General features: G+C 40.1%; 1 protein-coding gene across 50 annotated transcripts in view; it reads right to left on the bottom strand.

Annotated features, from left to right (window-relative positions):
• Positions 1–4,747: 4,747 nt before the first annotated feature.
• Positions 4,748–19,540, bottom strand: part of TCF4 (transcription factor 4) — a 386,580-nt gene continuing 371,787 nt past the window's right edge. For 26 of the 50 annotated variants that reach the window (XM_051851926.3, XM_070050130.2, XM_070050128.2 and 23 more), the window contains 5 exons: positions 15,704–15,839; positions 13,723–13,885; positions 10,063–10,292; positions 9,533–9,673; positions 4,748–9,371 (listed from right to left, as the gene is read on the bottom strand). In XM_051851926.3, coding sequence (XP_051707886.1) covers positions 9,537–9,673; positions 10,063–10,292; positions 13,723–13,885; positions 15,704–15,839 — 666 coding nt within the window. In that variant the 3' untranslated portion in view covers positions 4,748–9,371; positions 9,533–9,536. The remainder of the gene's footprint in view (positions 9,372–9,532; positions 9,674–10,062; positions 10,293–13,722; positions 13,886–15,703; positions 15,840–19,540) is intronic. The other 24 variants (XM_070050136.2, XM_070050140.2, XM_070050151.2 and 21 more) reach the window with 1 other exon arrangement.

Genomic DNA, 19,540 nt, shown 5'->3' with positions numbered 1-19,540 from the left:
TCCTCCACTGCACTCCCTGGCCACAGCAGAGAGCTGGCCTGGAAGAGGGGCAACCGGGACAGAATCCGGCGCCCCGACCGGGACTAGAACCTGGTGTGCCGGCGCCGCAAGGCAGAGGATTAGCCTAGTGAGCCCCGGCGCCGGCCTAATGGATTTTATTTACTTGAAAGGCAGATGGATGAAGGGAGGAAAGAGAGAGAGAGAGAAACAAATTACTATTTTTACCTTTTCACTCCTTACATGCCCACAAAGCTCAGAAGCCAGGAATGCTGTTCTGATCTCCCACATGGGTCCCACCCCTCCTGTCTTCTCCTTACCACTCTAATGCCTTTCATCAAAGCGGGTGGATTTTTGAGAGATAGCAACAAGACGGATAAAACATAAAAGGCAAATGCATTAATTTCCATTATTCAGTGGGGAGTGGTGTGTAGATATGCTTTGATTAAGAGCTTGAGACCACTGGGTGATACGTAGATTTCAACTACACTCACTGTGTCAGCACTCTAAATCTAACTGGGCTGGACTACAGCAATGTGGGATCCTGGACTGGATACTGGGACAGAAAAAGACTATTAGGGCTGGCGCCACGGCTCACTAGGCTAATCCTCCACCTTGCGGCGCCGGCACACCGGGTTCTAGTCCCGGTCGGGGCGCCGGATTCTGTCCCGGTTGCCCCTCTTCCAGGCCAGCTCTCTGCTGTGGCCCGGGAGTGCAGTGGAGGATGGCCCAAGTGCTTGGGCCCTGCACCCCATGGGAGACCAGGATAAGTACCTGGCTCCTGCCATCGGATCAGCGTGGTGCGCCGGCCGCAGCACACCGGCCGCGGCGGCCATTGGAAGGTGAACCAATGGCAAAAAGGAAGACCTTTCTCTCTATCTCTCTCTCACTGTCCACTCTGCCTGTCAAAAAAAAAAAAAAAAAAAAAAAAAAAAAGGCTATTAGAACATTGGTGAAATTCAAATAGAGCACAAATGCTAGTGTCTTAGCTTTGACAAATGTCCCATGGTTATATGACATTTTAACCTGTGGGGAAACTAAAAGGCACACGGTAATGGAATATAATTGCAAGTGTTCTGTGAATCTAAAATTATTCCAAAAGATAAAGTTTATTTTTAAAAAAGTGGGCCAGAGTGCAAATTTGAGTTTGGCTAGCAGTCTCTTGCATGAACATTCTCACTTCCAGTTATATCTCAACAAATTGTAGAATAAGGTGGAAAATGAGAACTGCAGGGAAATCTATAAACTTTCCTGTAGGAAATTCATGAAAAGGCAGTGCAAAAGCAGAAAAGTTAAACAAACATAAAATGGACCTGTATGCAGCCAGTATGGAAAAGGCATCGAGTTAAAATGAACAGCCAGACTGGGGCTTCAGGAGGTGGTGGGGGGCCGTGAGCACTGGGCTCAAAATCAAGACCCTGGCTCCTGGTTTTAGCTTCAAGGACCTGAGCACATCATGCTACTTAATTTCTCCACCTTTAAAATGGCCTCATTTAAGGACTGGCACTGTGGCACAGCAAGTTAAGCCACCACCTGCAGCACCGGCATCCCATATGGGCACCAGTTCAAGTCCTGGCTGCACCACTTTCCATCCAGCACCCTGCTAGTGGCCTGGGAAAAGCCATGGAAGATGGTCCAAGTACTTGGGCCCCCGCCACCCTCGTGGGAGGCCTGGATGATCTTGGCTTCTGCCTAGCTCAGACCTGGTCATTACATCCATTTGGGCAGTGAACCAATGCCAATGGATGGAAGATCTCTCTTTGTCTCTCCTTCTTTCTCTCTATAATTCCACCATTCAAGTAAATAAGTAATCTTAAAAAAATAAAATGGTTTCATTTTGGACTCAGAAATACTTGTACATAACTCTTTATAGAAACCAAATTTTCCTGTTTTTCAAAATTTATCAGTTTTGCTTAAGAACCAGGGTCTGCTTATGATCAAAAACCTCCATCCTTGGGGCCAGCACTGTTGCATAGCGGGTAAAGCCTCCACCTACGGCGCCAACATCCCATATGGGCACTGGTTCTAGTGCCAGCTGCGCCTATTCTGATTCAGCTCTCTGCTGATGGCTTGGGAAATCAGTGGAAGATGGCCCAAGTCATGGGGCCCCTGCACCTGCATGGCTCCTGGCTTTGGATCAGCCCAGCTCTGGCCACCATGGCCATTTGAAGAGTGAAGCAGCCGATTCAAGACCTTTCTGTCTTTCCTTCTCTGTGTCTGCAACTCTGTCGAAATAAATAAATAAATAAACCTTTAAAAATTTTTTTAAATCCCTCAAGCTAGTGGGTCTGATCCTGCATGAGCATTTTCACTTTGCACTTGGCAAGTTTTTGCTTCCTCTTTGAAGAATGTTCATGCCAAGGCCAAAACCATTTGACTTCTAAATATAGTGCAGCAGATGTGAATGAGGATTGTATTATTTTCTCTGTTATACAAAGGGTCTTTCTTTTACCAGAAAGTCAGACATCAGTATAGTTCTGGCTAGGCTCAGCCATCTCAATCAAGGTGCCTGGAACTGGCTCTATTCCTTTTTCAAGCACTGAAGCTTCCATTAGCCTGTACCAGATTTTCTGAACTTGATCCATGAAGGAATGTCCACACTTACACAACTCCTTAATAACTGAACCTGATATTTCACGTGTATGCATGTTTTTCTATAGTCATTTCATTGATTTTCAAAGGGTCCACAAGTCCCAACAAAACCGCTGCTTTTAGATATATACTTTGCTATAGCTAAGTTACTTGCTGTATTTAGGTATAGGGATGTCATTACCTTCAAGCAAATTCCCAGATAGTGGTTGGCTGGCTGTCTGGCTGTTTTTTTTTTTTTTTACTGCACAGCACCCAGCACCTATCTGGGGTGCATCCCAGTGCCCACTTGCTTGTAATGAGTGCTTTCTCATAGGCATGGATTTGAGCGTTCCTTTCCTGAGGACCCGTAGATTGTCACTTGAGGCATATTTGTCCCTCAAATCTTCTCAATTTAAACAATCTCTTAGGAAACTAAGGTACCTCTGACCTGTCTTGCCCTCCAAGTCCTTTGAAAACTGGCTGCTCATTTCTTTGTCATTCAGGATGTGACCAGACTGTGGACGTGTAAACTTGTTGGAAGCAGAGCAGGTTTATTGAACACAAGATCTTCTGATGGCAGAGTGTGAAGGGCCCAGGGCAATTTAAATGTCTGATCCTGGGGTGGTCTGAACATAAGCAGCACACTTTGATGTTTGCATTTCTCCAATAGAAGCTAATTCGGGAAATTTCTCGGGCTGTTTGCCAGGACAAAGGTGGTCTACAGTTGAAGTCTAGAACACACATTTAACTTGGTTTTATATGAATGGTCCCCATGACAAGACTAAAAGTGATTCCCCATTTGAACTCTTTTGAATAATCTTTCCTCTTCATTTCTAACATTACTGGGATCTTAAATGTTGGATACTATTTTGGTTTCTCCAAAAATTTAACTTCCCTTTGAAAATGAAACAATCATAAATTCGATGTTACCTTATAAAAATGTTTTTTTTTTTTTTAAATAAAATGTTAACTAGACTTAAATAGGAGACACTATAGGGGTACCCAGACTCACTTCCCCCTTTTTAGTGGTAATCATGTGGTCAAATATAATACTAAAAGACTAAATGCTTGTGGCTCTTTTATATATATTTAAAACACACAGTAAGAACATAAGAACATCTCAAATCATTTAGAAGATAAAAGGGGTATCAACCAAAATCTTTGGAAATTTCATAAAATTTAAATATCTGCAAACAATCCAAACAAAAAGAAAAAAAAAAAACATTTGGCTATGGAGGGCACTTCACATGTGAACCAAGTAACATTTTCCTTCTGGCAAACTAATCACTAAACCCCATGAGAAAGAATTACAAGAGCAATATCGGAGATATCCCAAAACACCATGTACTGGCTGAGAACATTCCAGTGTGAAGTGCTCATGTCGCGGGCTTTCTTTACATTGCATACGTTACATGTCTACAGTGCAATGTTGAAACAGCCTCCAAGTTCTTCAAAGTAGATTGATGTCCATTCTACAAAAATATTAACTTACAGTACATAACACTGAATAATTTTAATCTGTACATTTTTTTCCTTCCATAATAGGTGACACAGGTCAGTCTGTACAAGTTAGGGGGAAAAAAACCCTCTCATCTGGTTGTTTACATCTGGAGCAACAGTCAACAGAATCAACCAGAAAGTGGTGGTGGGAGGATGTGGTTTGAGAAATGATAAATACAGTGTAATATTAATTGGGGTTAACAATATTCAGCTTTTAACAAAATGATACAAAATAAATCATCTTAGATTTTGACTGCAAAGATCTAGCTGAGAGTGTTCTGCCAAACAGTCGACCAATCGATCCAAAAGGTTAAGGCTGACTTGATTTAGCAACCTGCAGCACAACCCAGAACACTGGCGCAGTTCAGAGCTCTTCAAATGCATAGCTTCAGTGCTACATGCACATTAATTATATTCCTTCAATTAGTTAATCCTCTAGACAGTTTCCTTTTTGTTTTGCATGCATCCCGTTCCATTTTCATTAAGGGCATCTCTTCCTTGATCAATCATGTGGTTTGCTTTTCAATTTGTTTTTGTGATTTTTTTTGTATGTTTTGTTTGTTAAGCTGTCAATACCTCCAACACTTGGAAAATGAAAGAAAGATGTGGTTTTACTTACAGAAGAGAATCATATCTATATGGACAATGCAAAATGAAATGAAACAAGTATCAGAAACAGTTTATAAAAATGGCACATTTATTGCTACAGAACGGTCATGTACATGACTCCATCGAGTAACTACAGATGGGAAACAGGTAATGGCCTAGACCAAGCTGGGTTGTTTTGTCTTGAAGGAACTCCAGCACACAACCTGTTTGGACACTTCTACAAATCAGATATACACCAAAAACATGAAAAAATCGAGGCACTCAGCCACACATTGAAAACAAGGTGTAACTGTTTATCTTTTTTTAAAATGTTTTCCCTTTTTTTCTTTTTTTAACAATTTTTTTTTAGTTTTTAATGCTGCAGCTATGTGTACAGTCGCAAAAAATTTCCCCGCTGCGACCTACAACTAAAACAAAAACAAAAACAAAAACAAAAAAAACAAACAAAAAAAAAACAAAAAAGCTACCATACAATTTAATCTTGGTAACACATGGTGAAATAACATCTTTTAAATAGTAAAATAAAGTAACAAACTTTTACTCATAATGATTCCAAAAATCTACAAAGAAGAAATATTCAGAATCTGACAATTTTTTTGTAATATTCATGGTATAAAAGGATTGCTCCTGCGAAAAATAAGCCAAATATATTTTTTATTTTTAAATTTAGTATTTTTTCCTACTAGGGTGTACTACAGTCTATTTTATAGCAAAAGAGCACTAGACAAACAAAGCTTTATAACAAAAAGCCAGGCACTGATACATGGTAAATCTCTGCTTTTTTTTTCTTATCTTCACTTAATTGCATCACAAGTAACAAGAATGAAAAAGGCCACAGTTCATATATTTTCACCATTACATATGTCTATAATACTTGAAATGAGTATGGCAAAACCAGCACTGCACAAAGATGAGTCCACTTCAAGTCCCATGAGAAAGAGCATGTCTCTAAAGAAAAACAAACAAAACCAAAGCAAAATAAAAAGAGAGGCCTAAAGGCCTTGGTGCCCCATTGTGTTGGAATTCCTCATATTCCATCTTGACTTTTTTTTTTTTGCTTCCAGTCAGCCAGCAGACTAAATTTTTGTGCTTGTTTATGCTGAAATTGTTTCATTCCTGACTCAAGTTCACTTTTGGACACAGACCACATTCTGTGTTGGATGCAAAGACGAAAATCTTCTTAATCCCAACTCTCGGATCAATCCCCTCCCCACTCCCCAACCCCTCATCAAAATAAAGATCACAAATAATAGTTAAAAAAATAAGATAGGAAAAAGCAAAAAACAAAAAGGAATCGGAAGACTGAATCAGAACCAGTGCACCACTGGGTGGACTGACAATTGTATAAACATTAGTGTTCCTTGCAGCTACACAGAAGACAAATGGTAGAAATTTCTAGATGAACAGATCCCTATATTCTGCATATTCATAAATTACTTGAATGTGGAGGTGGATCAACTGTTCCAAGTTGCTTTGAAAGTCCAAGTTTCTTACAGATACCCAGCCCAAGTATCATCATCATCATCATCATCATCATCAATATATATATATATATAAATCTATATAGCATAATATGGACCCTTATGAAATGTTTGTATAGTACTTTAATCCTAACTGTCTTCTGCTAAATTTCATTTGAAAATCCAGTGCAGGATACCAATATCTTACCTGGGTCTGATAATTACAAAACAACGACAAGAAAAAACACACTAAAAGGCCACATTCCCTTTTTTCTTTTTTAATGGGGATACAACCCAATGAATATGGATGGGTGTTGATCACAGTTCCCATCGAGCAAAAGTAGTGAGCAGCTTTTCTGGTGGTGAGAAGCTTTTTTTTTTTTTTGCTCATTTCCAAAGGGAATTCAACAATAGAGGTATTACATTACTGAGTAATGAATACATCAAAGCTGGTGAACAATAGATTGCAGCTTTTACTGTTTGAGTGAGAACAAAATATAAAGCACCGATTTAAAAATAATCAAAGGACTACAATTTAATTTTTTGCTTTGTTTACAGATTTGAAAGACTTTAATTCAACTCTAGTAAGCACCTTTATGATAACATGTATCAAAAGTGCCATTCTCAAAATGTACATCAATGCAGGGAGTGTTTCCAGTTCCCTAGAGTAAACACCGTATTTTCTTCTGTACACTTATCTGAAAGTGATCAGAGTAGACCTGCTTCCTATAGAATATTGTTCCTAGGGATACCCGCCTTAGTAGACTATACAGAGTGAGTGCAGAATGTACCACTAAAGGAAATCGTTAACATACTGAAGGAACAAGTACACATGGTTTCCGTTACTCAAGAGGAGGGGAGGGTATGCATTTCTGTCTTCCGTGACCTTCTTTGAGCCCCTTTGTTCGTACATTTCACAGGAAAGCCCCCAAATCATTTTTCATGAAGTTTGATTTCTGCTATTCTCCTAAGGTTTTAATCCACCTCCACATTTTAGGAACTTATCCACAAATCAAAGCATATTTTAGTTTTATCGCTACTGAACATATTTACAGTTTTCAACACACACACAGCTAATCAAAATGTTTATGGGTTTGTAAAAGATGACCACATGGGTAACTATCTTATTTGTTCTTACATTTTCAGAAATGAACATAAAATTCAGATTCTTGTAGCTCACTATTTCATTTAAATGAGACTTTTTTTAAACCACAGTTTAAAAAAAAACAAAAACTGATACAATGTATTAAAACACATAATAACAAGAGTCTACATGTAAAAATATAACTTTTACATACACAATTTCAAAATAATGATACGTTTGCCATTTGTTGCATAAAATTTACAAATGTATTTCATTACTATATAACTGGCAAAACAGGAGAACAGATGGAACATTTAGACCATTTTGATGGATTTATGGCATTTACTCAGTGCTGATAGGTGGAAAAACTACTTGAACAGGGATTTTTTTTTCTTAATACATGCCAAGATTGTGTGGCTGTCAAAATAGAAACGAGTTAGAGACAAAAGGATGCTGACAAATACTTAACTAGGAGCACTATTTGTTTACTGCACTATACACCAAAGTCAATCATTATAAAGATTCACGATGGAAATTGGTTCAATTGTGCCCAGACGTCAAAGCTAGCTATCTGATGAGTTGCTGTGCCATAGCTTGATCTATGTTTCTATCAAATATGTTAAGTATAAACTTCATTCATACTGGCCAGAGAAATACTGCACTACCCCTCCTCAAAAAAAGTGCAACTTAATGCTTTAGGACTGATAAGGCTTGTTATAATGCTGCATGATGATTGGATATTGGCATTTTTCAGACGAAGGAGGAGGCAGTTAAGTCATCTACTTTTTAGTAAACCCATTTTGAAAAGAAAAACAAAAAAAAAAGAAAGCAACAAAATCAATCAGCTCTGTCACACTACTTGCAATTTTCTCATTTGACAGTTTTTGAACTTTGTGGTTTTTTTGTTTTTGTTTTTGTTTTTGTTTTTTTTCCAAAAATCTGACCATGTATTCAGAAACGCCTCACTGCACACTACTTCGGCTACACAGGTAGGTAACACTTGAATCGTTTGTTAAATCACAGCCACTTTGATTATGTTATGTTTCCGATGATATAAACATTGGAAGGCACAGTGGTAACATTGTAGCATTCTAACCTTGTACCTCTGAAAATCCCAGAATAGGGTCACAAACGCAACATTACAATTCAGACAAACTCTTTTTGCCATGTCTTGGTAATGCTGCTTGTAATATCTACACGTGATGTGACTTTTAAGTCCTGTGTTCCCAAAAGACTAGAGAAACAACTTTCTACTTATTTATGAATGAGAAGCAACATCAGGGTCAGCGTTTCCTCCTGCACTACCCCTCCAGAAGCAGAGTTGGCACTACAGGTTACGATAACAAACCAGGGGAAGGGACAGAAATAAGACCAAAAAAAAAAAAAAATTCCATATTTACAGTAAAATCTTTCTTTTAAAAAAGTTAATCAGTACTATTTTTTTTACAGGAGAAAAAAGTCTGAAACAAATGAACAAAAGCTTACCATAGTCACTAAATTTTTAATATATATTTATATATATATTTATATATATATTTGTCATAGGTCTATAAGATCCATCTGTTCCTCCTACCCTAAGGAATGGCTAATGTCATCACTTCGCTGTCAGGACGTTTGCTGGTTTTGTTAGCAGGGCAGCCGCGCTTCCCCTATCGATATCCAGGAATTATAAACACTAGCTGACTTGATACCAACAAAAACGTTCATGTCGTTTTCTTCAGAAGTACACTTTTTCATTATTGCAAGTTTACAATTTTTTTAAATTAAATATTTTTTTCAGACTTACAAATTAATTATATTTTTTTTTTCCAAAAGAAGTTTAGGCACAAATGCATTGTTCCACAGTGTGGAAGGATTGCCATTCAGTCTCTGGGCTGCGTCTCAGCCTGTACATACTGCTTTGCACATTCTGAATGATATGTTATAGAAAGTCGTCCCTCAAGTTGCACTTTTTCTTTCTTTTTTTTTGTTTTTCTGTTTTTTGATAATTGGGAATGGTGAAACCTCTTGCGTCTGCGATTCATAACTACTCAGACTTGTCTTATGTTACAAAAAAAGGGGTTAAGGAGAAGTGTTTATGTGGGTTTAAGATAATACAGCTGTTAAGGAAGTGGTCTCTTGTTTTAATGAAGCAATGTGGCAACTTGGACCTGAGAAAGGAAAAGAAGAGAGAAAATTCATTAATATGTTTTCTTTAAAACTTTTTCCAAGAAAAAAAACATCTGATTTTGGGCAAAATTAGACTGTTGTAGCTGATGTGCAGGTGGATTAACAAACGAATGATTTCATAAATGGCTGAAAACAAACTTGCCCTTTTACATCTGTCCCATGTGATTCGATGCGTCTCCCATTCCAGGGTGGGGGCCGGCCAAGGAGAGAGGGGGCGGCTCCGAGGACACCTTCTCTTCCTCCCTTCTTTTCAGACAGGCTGCTTTCGGATTTAGATTCCTTTCTGTGCAGGAAGAAAGCACAGGGCATTCAGTCAAGGCTGACTTTTGGAGATGGACAGTGAGGTCGCATGTGCACATCTGACCCTTTCTCTTCGTTTCCACGTCATAGAAGGAAAGGGTCACCTGGTCAGTCAAGAGTAAAAGCTGAACTGGATAGTCAATCTGCATAGCTGCCTCATGTAGGTATAAAAATGGCTGGCGAAGCAACTAAATTAAGTTCTAGTTACTGATAGTGCTTACGGAAATCTCAGAAGAAAATTCTAGAACTTCAGTATGAGAGAAAGAACATTGCCTTATAGACTTAGGCCTGGATACGATTACGCTGAGTGATGCTTCAGTCTACCTGTCTGCTACTGCTCAAAGACCGTTCATGCGGACCACGGGCACTGACCTCGGACTTGCTGCTCCAGGCTGAGGATGACGGCCACGGCCTGGTGCAGGATCAGGAGCTTGGTCTGGGGCTTGTCACTCTTGAGGTGGAGCTGCACCATGCGGCCTAGCTCCTTGAAAGCCTCATTGATGTCACGCACCCGCAGGCGCTCACGGGCGTTGTTGGCCATCCTCCGCTCCTTCTCGCGCTCTGCCTTCTGCTCTGGGGTCAGGTCCTCATCATCATTATTGCTGTGAGACAAAAGATATGCAACATTTTCTAATGGTGTGGGGAAAAATAAGGCGTCGTAATTATTTTTTCTTCTTACAGAGTATTTAGGGAACTTTTGCGCTTCAAGCCAGGTCCTTGTAGAATTGTATATCCACTTGACCTTGGGACTGGCTTAGACAGCTGTGACAGTCCATATACAGGATCCTGGGTTTCTTTAGACACTGTACCCAAACCAAATCGGGCAGCATGACCTAGGTTAAGGTGAGGGCCCATGGTGTGGCCATACTCATGTCAGGTGGGCGAGAAGTGCAGGGGTGGAAATGGAAAAATGAAGCTTTCATTGATGAAATTACACCCTGCAAAGCAAGCCACCATCAATACAGGCTTAGCCTGCCCTGTGTAACCACACATAAGAACCAGAGTTTCCAAATAATCCTTTTTGTTTTCTTTAACTTGCACAGTATGACATCTGGAACCTATGTAACAAGTGACTGAATAAAGATTTCAGTGAGTCAAAATAAACATAAGTCAGTTTAATAAGAGTAAGAAGAAAGCCCTACATTGAAGATACTAGAGCTACGGAGGTGAGGACAGCACAGCTCTTGTCCAGATGTCTTGTCCAGGTCTGGCCATCCACTTGGCCTATTTGCATCTCATGTACTCCATGTATTAAATCAAAAGTCAGAAGAAACATGATTTCCATGGCTTTTAACATAATGAATGTCTATGAGCCCCCAAACAAGTTGGGGAACTCCAAATTGGTATTGGCTATGTAAACAACATAAAAACCCAACTTCTACTTAAAAATGACCACGACCTCACCATGAGCCAAAAACTAAGCAAAAGTGAATCTCTGATTGTGAATCCTATAATTCCTAACAAAGGCATAGTTGGATACAGTGTAGTCTGGAAAGATGATACCGGTTCAGTCCATTTCTGGGTATCACGGTGACCCATATGAACTTCACATAGATGGGAATTTGGATGATGAGACATCTGGAAAGCCCATCGCCTGCAGGAGGTGTCATGGGAGCAGGCCTTGGGGGAGATGTCTTAAGAAGGCAGAACACAACCAAGAAGTCTGAATGACTATCCACAGTTAAATTCAGTGAGAAACTTTTTTTGTGTGTGAAATACCAAAAACAAAGTAAACATCACTGAAAAGCAATCAACTCTCCATGACAAGAACCTCTGTGGAAGTGATCTTCTACAACAGTGTTAGCCTAGAGAATCAAGCACAGTCTTATCAGCCAGGAGGGTCAACTTCTGATTTAACACTCTACAAATCTGCAATATTCCCAGAATGGAGCTGATAGGTCATATCATCTCAGAGCTGCAGGACAAGTGGGAGAGCTTATCTAGTCAATTTGATGTCTCCATGTACACTGAATGAATGCTGGCTTAGACTGGAAGATTCTGATCATCTTCCACTACGAAGAATTTCTGGGTAACTTCCAGAATGACAAGAGCACCAACCACATGAAGAAGCACCAATCAATGAGAAATCAGAGTATTCTTGGATTGCAAGAAACTGTTGCACATAAAGATGAGGTATCTACGCCAGGAACATTTAGGTGGATAAGGAAAGTGGAGGAAGAGGAGGAGAGATGCTGTAAGACGGCTCCTGTCCCATAGGTTAAATTAACCGCCTTTCCAGATGACAAGTCTGCCCCAGGAGTGTGTGGGTCAACACTCAACTCCCCTGAGCCATCACAGAAGGCCCTCTTTCTCTGTCTTCTGACACTCCCAATGCTTCACTCCTCCAAGACCTCTGCAGGTGCCAAGGAAACCAAGGTTACTATTAATTCATTCCTATATCCCACTAGGCAAATAGGCTGCAATAAGTGAAAGGGAACAGAATGGAACTTATGCTGAGCTTGTCCTGAAGCTAAAATTTTGAGCAGTGTGCTTTTTTTTTTTTTTTTTAAAGACATATTACTTATTTGAAAGAGAGAGAGAGACTGATTGATATTCCACAGTGCCAGCTCCAGGTTTCCCACATGGGTAGCAGGGGCCCAAGCATTTGGGCCATTTTCCACTGCTTTCCCAAGGTGCATGACCAGGGAGCTGGATCGGAAGTAGAGCAGCCAGGACTTGAAGCTGTGATCACATGGGATGCTGTCCTCACAGGCAGCAGCTTAACCCACTGCTCCACCACTCAAGCTCCTTGGGCAGTATTTTTACAACCTTGAGAACTGCACACCTTGCACAAAGGGGACTTGGAAATAGGAAGACTACTATTTAGAATGTGCCTTTCACTTAGAAATTAATTGATTATGCAAACAAAACTGCCTGGATTTGCAAAGCATTGCTTTACAACACTGTTTTGCAAGTATACAGCAGGAAATGCCACAAAAGTGACCTTCCAACACAAGAAGGTTCTCAACAACCAGTTAAAATGCTGTGAACCTTCAAGGAAGCCATTACTATGCATAAGGTACGGCCACTAGCTAAGTTACCAAGGCTTAACAGAGAGGTGGCACTAACAGAGACCACACTTACAGAGAAGCTGTTCAGGATGTCAAATTCCCTTCTTGGGATTTCTTGCCAAGGTGGCCAAGCATCAGGAGACAGCAAGGATGGTGGGAAGGGGCGTGCTTGAAGTGTTTAGCATTTAGGGGACTGTGGCAAGGCATGCAATCTATGTCCATAATTCCATGGGCAACATGAGAATGCAGCATGTTCTTAATTCATAAAGATACAAATTCATACTGGATACAACCTGAGAAGCAAGGCCTTAAGAGAAAATACGTAGTCTTAGGACCAACTGCTTTAATTTGCAAATAAAAACAACCCAAAGGAATTAAGGCAAAGTACAGGGTGTCATGGTTTCAAAACCCATCTGACTACCAGATTAGAATTAAAGTTCAAGGACACAGATTCTAATTTAAAGATACCAGATACTTAAGAAATCAACCAGAAGCTATTTTCTCGCAGTTGCATTTTCTGTGGAAAGAAGAACCCAGGATGGGGAAAAAAATAATCAGCAATTTAGGCAATACCCTTTTACACCAACATATTTAAGATAAAGCTGGAAATTTCAGTATTTTCTCATTTTAGAGAAGTTAACAGTTGCATATACATTAATCGAATTTTTAACGTGGCTGAGATCTCTTTTTAGAAATGTTTGGAAAGAACATTTCTGACCAAATTGGTAGAATACGTATCATTTGCAAATGAAATGGTTTGTATTTGAATCAGTTACAAATTGTTTTTACGGTGTGTAATCCGTGTTGGGTCCAAATTCATAAATGCAAAGTCATTTCAGCCTTCCCTAGAGCACGGGTATCTGAATCGACACTTCTCGCGCTTCTAGAGTGGGCCTTTCCTTTTGTTTTGAGCTGTAGATTTACCTGCCAGGAAAAAACTGAATAGTTTCTTCCTGTTCTGTTCACTTCATCAAAGTCCAATAAAGGAATTAAATGAAGCGACAGTATTATATACTGTTACCTAGATCTTGACCTAGTAATTGATTTGATATCCTTCTTGTCGTCATCCAGTTTCTTGTCCTCAGCAGACTTGGTGTCTTGCAGGTTCTCATCACCCTCGTCGTCGGACTTGATCTCAGAGCTGCCCGAGGAGACGCTCTGCCCCTGGAGTCCTGGTGGCATGCCTGCAGACCAAGGAATCTGGGTGACACACGTGCACCAAAAGCTCACTGCACACACACACACACACACACACAAATGCAGACGCGGGGACGCCAGAGACAATTCAGATTGCTCTACTGTGATCCTCCTGTCACTTGTTCCCTGATACCTGGTGAAGTTTCAAAGATGCACCTGCAGAAACAAGTTTTCCCTGCATTGGCTCTGAGGTTAAATCCTATTTTGCAATCTTTTGGAGTAGATGGTAATTTCACTGTCTACAAAACATCAACTTAATTGCAATGAAAATCATAATCATGAAAATCACACACCTCAATGTTCTGATTAAGAACCCAAGTAAATATCAGCTATTATATTGAGTTTCTTCCATATGCAATGATTTAATAGAAAAATGTCCTTAAAATATAATTCCCAGGGAGTACGCTAAATATGTGCAGTCAAGGCTTCAATAGATCCCCTAATGATATTCTGAAATTAGGCTTCTCTTAAGGAGTAATCAGCATTTAAAAATGGTACATATGGAAGGTAGTTCACTGCTCACTGAAGAAATTTCTGGCTTTATCAATGCTCAACTTTCCAAGATCACACCACATTTTAAAATGTGACTCTAAGAGGGGAAGCATGTCTCTCTATTGACAATCTGTGCAGTCTAGAACCTTGCCACTGAAAATTCAGCGCATGGGCCAGGAGCATCCTTATGACCTGGGAGCCCACTGGAAATCAGAACCCCAGGCACACTGAATCAGAGTCTGCACTTTAACAAGACCCTCGGGTCACACTCACCACATTACAGCTTGAGATGCACAGATCTAGAACAAAAACAAAGGCTCTTGAAAATAGAGGCCCACTAATTATCAAGGTACTTTAAGAAGTTCATGGAAAATGGAAATCAAAGAATAAGATCCTTTTGGTGCAAAAAGAAACAAAACTGAAATCCATGCATATGAGAGGAATTCAGAACTTCATGCAAAATGCCTATTACAAAAATATCGCGCATGGATTTCAATTTTTTTTGCACCAAAAGAAATCCTTTCATTCCATTTCCCATGAATTTTTTGAAGTACTCTTCTATTAGTGTCCAGATAAAAATGGGCAGACACACCCATATATAAAAAGCACACTCAGATTCATTCCATGTTTAACCACTGAATAGATGCTTATCTCTGTCCCTGTGGCAGTGGTACAATTTTTTTTTTTTAAACACAAGAAGGAGTTTTAAGGAGATGTTATTTCAGTAACTCCTCCTCGGCTAGCCAGCCAGCGGCATAAGGAGCCTGGAATCCAGGTTTTGTCCCTTGTAGCACAACTTCCAGGGGTCACAGAGAGTCCCTTATAGTCAGTGGTACAAGGCCATGGTTACAGGGCTACATGACTCAAGAGCACACGCTATCCAACCAATTCCACTTTTTAAATGTACCTACATTTCCTTCCATCTTAAACAACAAAAACAATTTCCTTCCTTCCTATTCATTTGGAAATATCATTTTCAGACCACAACTAACCACATTAGAGGACCCGAATGAGTACAATGTGGAAATAGCTAAAATAAAATTTCCTCTCATCAGCCCGTTGCCCCATTCCCTGCTGAAATAAGACCAGGATTTCAGAGGATGTTTGAAGAAAACAGTTACTGAAGAAATGCAATTAGCAGGCTAAGTTCTGTCCTGACTACTTTCCCATTTACTTACCATTTTTGTACCACATTTGTTTCTTGGTTTCCTGCCAGTGCTTCCTGGAGGCTGACGCCAAGGAAGCTTGGTATCCACATGAGGTCTACTCTTGTGTAAAATGAGGTCAGCTGTGCCCTTCTGGGGCCCACTCACCTCTGTAAGGGTCCTGGGGTGGGTTCAAGTCAGGGGAAGTTGCAGACTGGACAGGAAGCTGTGGAACCGGAACCTGATTTGGCAGAAGGGAATGGCTGCCTCTCAGGGCCACACCATCCTCACGATGGGCACCAACCTGAAAGGGTGACAGGAAGCACAGGGTCAGCGGCTGCCAGGCCAGGGACGGAACCAAGGAGGTGGCCTCTGAAAAACAGTACTCCCAAGCACATTCACTAGAGGGCGCTGAAGGACCGCACATGCACCTAGCGCTCCCTGCAGAAACACTTAACGCTCGGTAAGATGCCGAGCTGTACATCCAGTGACAAATATGGCAGAGGAGCTCAGGCAGGTAAAACGTCAAATTGTCTCCCAGGGTGCTGCAGTGGAGCGCACTGATTCGTACCCATCTGTCTTCCATCATGTCCGCCAACAGATCTGACAATTATCTTAATGCCCATATGCTTAATTGTGGGCTTCTCAATTCCCCCATTGCTATCGGAAATCCTACAGGAATTTCAATTTGGCATTCGACTTTCATTTCAGGGGATAAGATTCTCAGGCCTGCCATTTTTTTTTTTCCATAATGCCAGCTAAGCCTCTGACAGCGGAAGCTACAGCAGTATGGGACATAGCCCCTGCTCGGTACAAATATAATAAAATGTCACCTGGCTTTCCAAAACTGGCAGCCCATTCCAAATTAATGTTTACTGTATTTCATCAGCTGCTGAGTTCCAAATCCAAAGGGGGACAGTTTCTGCCAATGCCACCACACCGGAAAATGTACCAATAAAGGTTTTATTAAACACACCAGTAATGCCATCATTGCTGTGTGAGGATGTTTGGACATTTTTCCATTTTTTTTTTCACTATTCTGATCCTAGAAAGACACCATATTGTAAATACTCTTTATGCTTCCAAGAATAAAATTATAGAGTACAGCATGATTACTTGATTTGGAAAAAAAAACACTGCTGAGCTTTTTATTAACTACTACTGCCTACTCTGGGGTCCAGAGACATTGTGCTTGTGGCCGTGAGACAGCACTTACTGACTTGATAGCATATGCCTCCAGGCAAAACCATTAAGCATTTGTAAACCATGAGGAATATGACCAGTTCACATTCTCCTTCGTATTTTCATGTAGTCGTTTTGGTAGCCTACTGTTAAGTGAGCATTTACTAAGACAGTGGTCCTAACACCAAAACATATTTATCTGTGCACTTACACTGCTATGAGTCAAATTTAGTTTCTCCAGTTCAAAAATATAAAACCACAAAGCTGAATCTTCACTCTTTTGTTTGCTTCCAAAATGTTTTTAAAGAATATGACCAAAGAATATGACAATAAGCATTTGAACCAACAACAATGAAATTCACAGGCCAGAATTTCATGCTATTTAAAAGCAGCCAACTATTAATGATCACCTTTCTCTATATCAGCACATCCTAAAAGAACACAAAAGAAAATACTTTGGGCGTGGGATCACATAAATCATTCTAATTATTCAAGTTCAAAATACAGTAAGAAGAGTGAAGGACTAAAAGCTTTTGAGTATCAGGAAGAATAAATGGGTGTTTTAGCTGAGAGATCTGGGGAGTTCCGTGCTATCATGGGTTCCTGTGTCAAGACACAGGCTTTTCTGGGTGGGTGTCATTTAGCCTCTCTCCATGGCTGCTTCTCGTGCATTGAGACCCTAAATATTTCCCAAAGCAGCCCGTTCCACTTTTACCACGAACTGAACTCTTTGTTAATTCCACTCACCAGTCTCAGTTTCCACCTGTGATGTTCACGGATTAAGTGCAAGCCCTTTTCTAATAGTATTTGCCTCTGCTGCTGCACCACCCGGGGCTTTCCTCCACACCTGGAGTCTGCGCTCTCAGCAGGCCACGCCCAGCCCGCGCCTTTGATCACTGCTCACTCACTCTTCCGATGCATTTTTGTTTTTCCTTCTGAACAGAAGCAGCAAAGTTGCTTCTGATGTGCCAGTTTTAGACTTGTGCACTCAGAACACGGAATCAACTGGTGATCCTTTTGGTCTAATATGTCAACGCCTACATGTGAATTTTACAGGCCTTGGTCAAGGTAGCTCTTTATGTCTGCCAATCACTATAAGCCTCCATAATGACCTTAGGGCCGATTCACTGTGATTGGCATTCCCAATGGGCCTGTTTTTTTGAATTTCCACAAAGGATGACTCCAAGCCAGAAAGCTGGCGGGGAGGCAGGCTGGAGTGCAGGAGAGAGGTGTATTTCCTCTATTTCAGTGTCTACGCTAGCAACACCCTCAAGCCTTTGTAGGCACTAAGGATAACACTTAAAGCACCTGCAGCTACTGATCCTGAAATGTTTGTCCCTCCAGCTTCCATTTAGCTTAGTTTTCACAAGAGGAAAAAAAAAAAAAAGCTAACAACCAATCACCTTTTTATTTTCTTTGCCCCAACTATTATGAAAGACAATGCGACCAAGAGATAAATAATAATGACAGTCAACTGTGTCTAGATTCTAATTCTTACTGGTTTTTTTGCTGTGTAAGCAACATGAGTTACACAGATGCAAAATGAAGAAAATGACACTATAAGTTATATAGAATAAACCCCAAGCTTATTGGATACATGTGAAGAAAGAAAAACTGGTATAGAATAAGGACACAAGAATTAGCATCATGGGCTTTAATTTTGAAAACTAGCATATTACTAAATAGTAATAGCCCATGTGGTTCAGGAGTGTTCAGAACCTGAGCTACCTTCACCTTAGCATTCTTTGTATTTTGTTCACATCTATTTGATTTCAAATCTTTGTTTTGTATAACAGTAATAATAATAAGTATTAGAAATATACTTGGGACTACTGTTGTTCCAACTATGTTTTTGGGAGGATTACATGTATGTACTTTATCTAACTTGATCCACTTTCAGTAGATCATATTACATCATCTCAAATAACATCAGTTGGTTGCCACAAAGGAAGTCAGAGACAAAGTTGTCCTTTGTGTTTTAAGGCCTCCCTTGTAAACTACGTGTGTTCCAGGTCACACGCAAGACCTCTGACCAGGCCACATCCATGTGGCAATGAGCTTGATTCTTCCGGATGAATTCCATTGCCTAGGGCTATGGAGCAGTATTCCAATTTGAAGAATTAGTTTTGCTTTGCTTGTTTCCTTAGCCACAGACAGCACATTCTAACCCTATTTATTTAGCTTTCAGAAACATTATTTCTGGTCATGTAAGAGATAAGGAAAGAGAAACCGGGGATGGTCAGCCCGAATCTTTTACCAGAATAACTTAGAAACAGGCAGAGCAACTAATACTGCCATCTGTATGCACAAGGGTCAGTAACTTGTCTACCACCATATAAAAAATACATAAAAATGTAGCTGATTCTGTCAACCTACAGACAGATTCTAAGGATGAAGCATGGTGCCCAGTTTCAGAAAAATCCATGCTTCTTTATAGCCATATTCTGATAACCTTTTTATCTAGATAACAGTAGTCTAAAGTTAAAAGCCAGCTTATGAAAATAACTGATTTTATTAATACTAAATTTTTTTTTACAATCTTTAAGGACAGTCTTCTCATAGCCCCATATAATGTAGCTTTAGATATATTTATGTTAAAAGTAAAGATAAAACTTAAGCATTACTTGATAACTATTAACTGACTGACCAAAGAGTGCATTTATCAATTCAACCTATATTTTCTAATCTAACTGTCCCTTTGTGAGGTGTTGGGGGAAAAGTGATGAGTAACTCAGCTTTGGCCCCTGCCCTCATGGCACTTCTAACGCTCCTTTGTGAGAATTCACTGTGGCAAGTTCAATAGTAGGAAACATGGCTACTCAA

The sequence above is a fragment of the Oryctolagus cuniculus genome, chromosome 10 (genome assembly GCF_051225735.1).
Source record: "Oryctolagus cuniculus isolate XC-2025 breed Fujian yellow rabbit chromosome 10, ASM5122573v1, whole genome shotgun sequence".
Classification (NCBI taxonomy): Eukaryota; Metazoa; Chordata; class Mammalia; order Lagomorpha; family Leporidae; genus Oryctolagus; species Oryctolagus cuniculus.
This window is presented reverse-complemented; position numbering and strand designations above follow the sequence as displayed.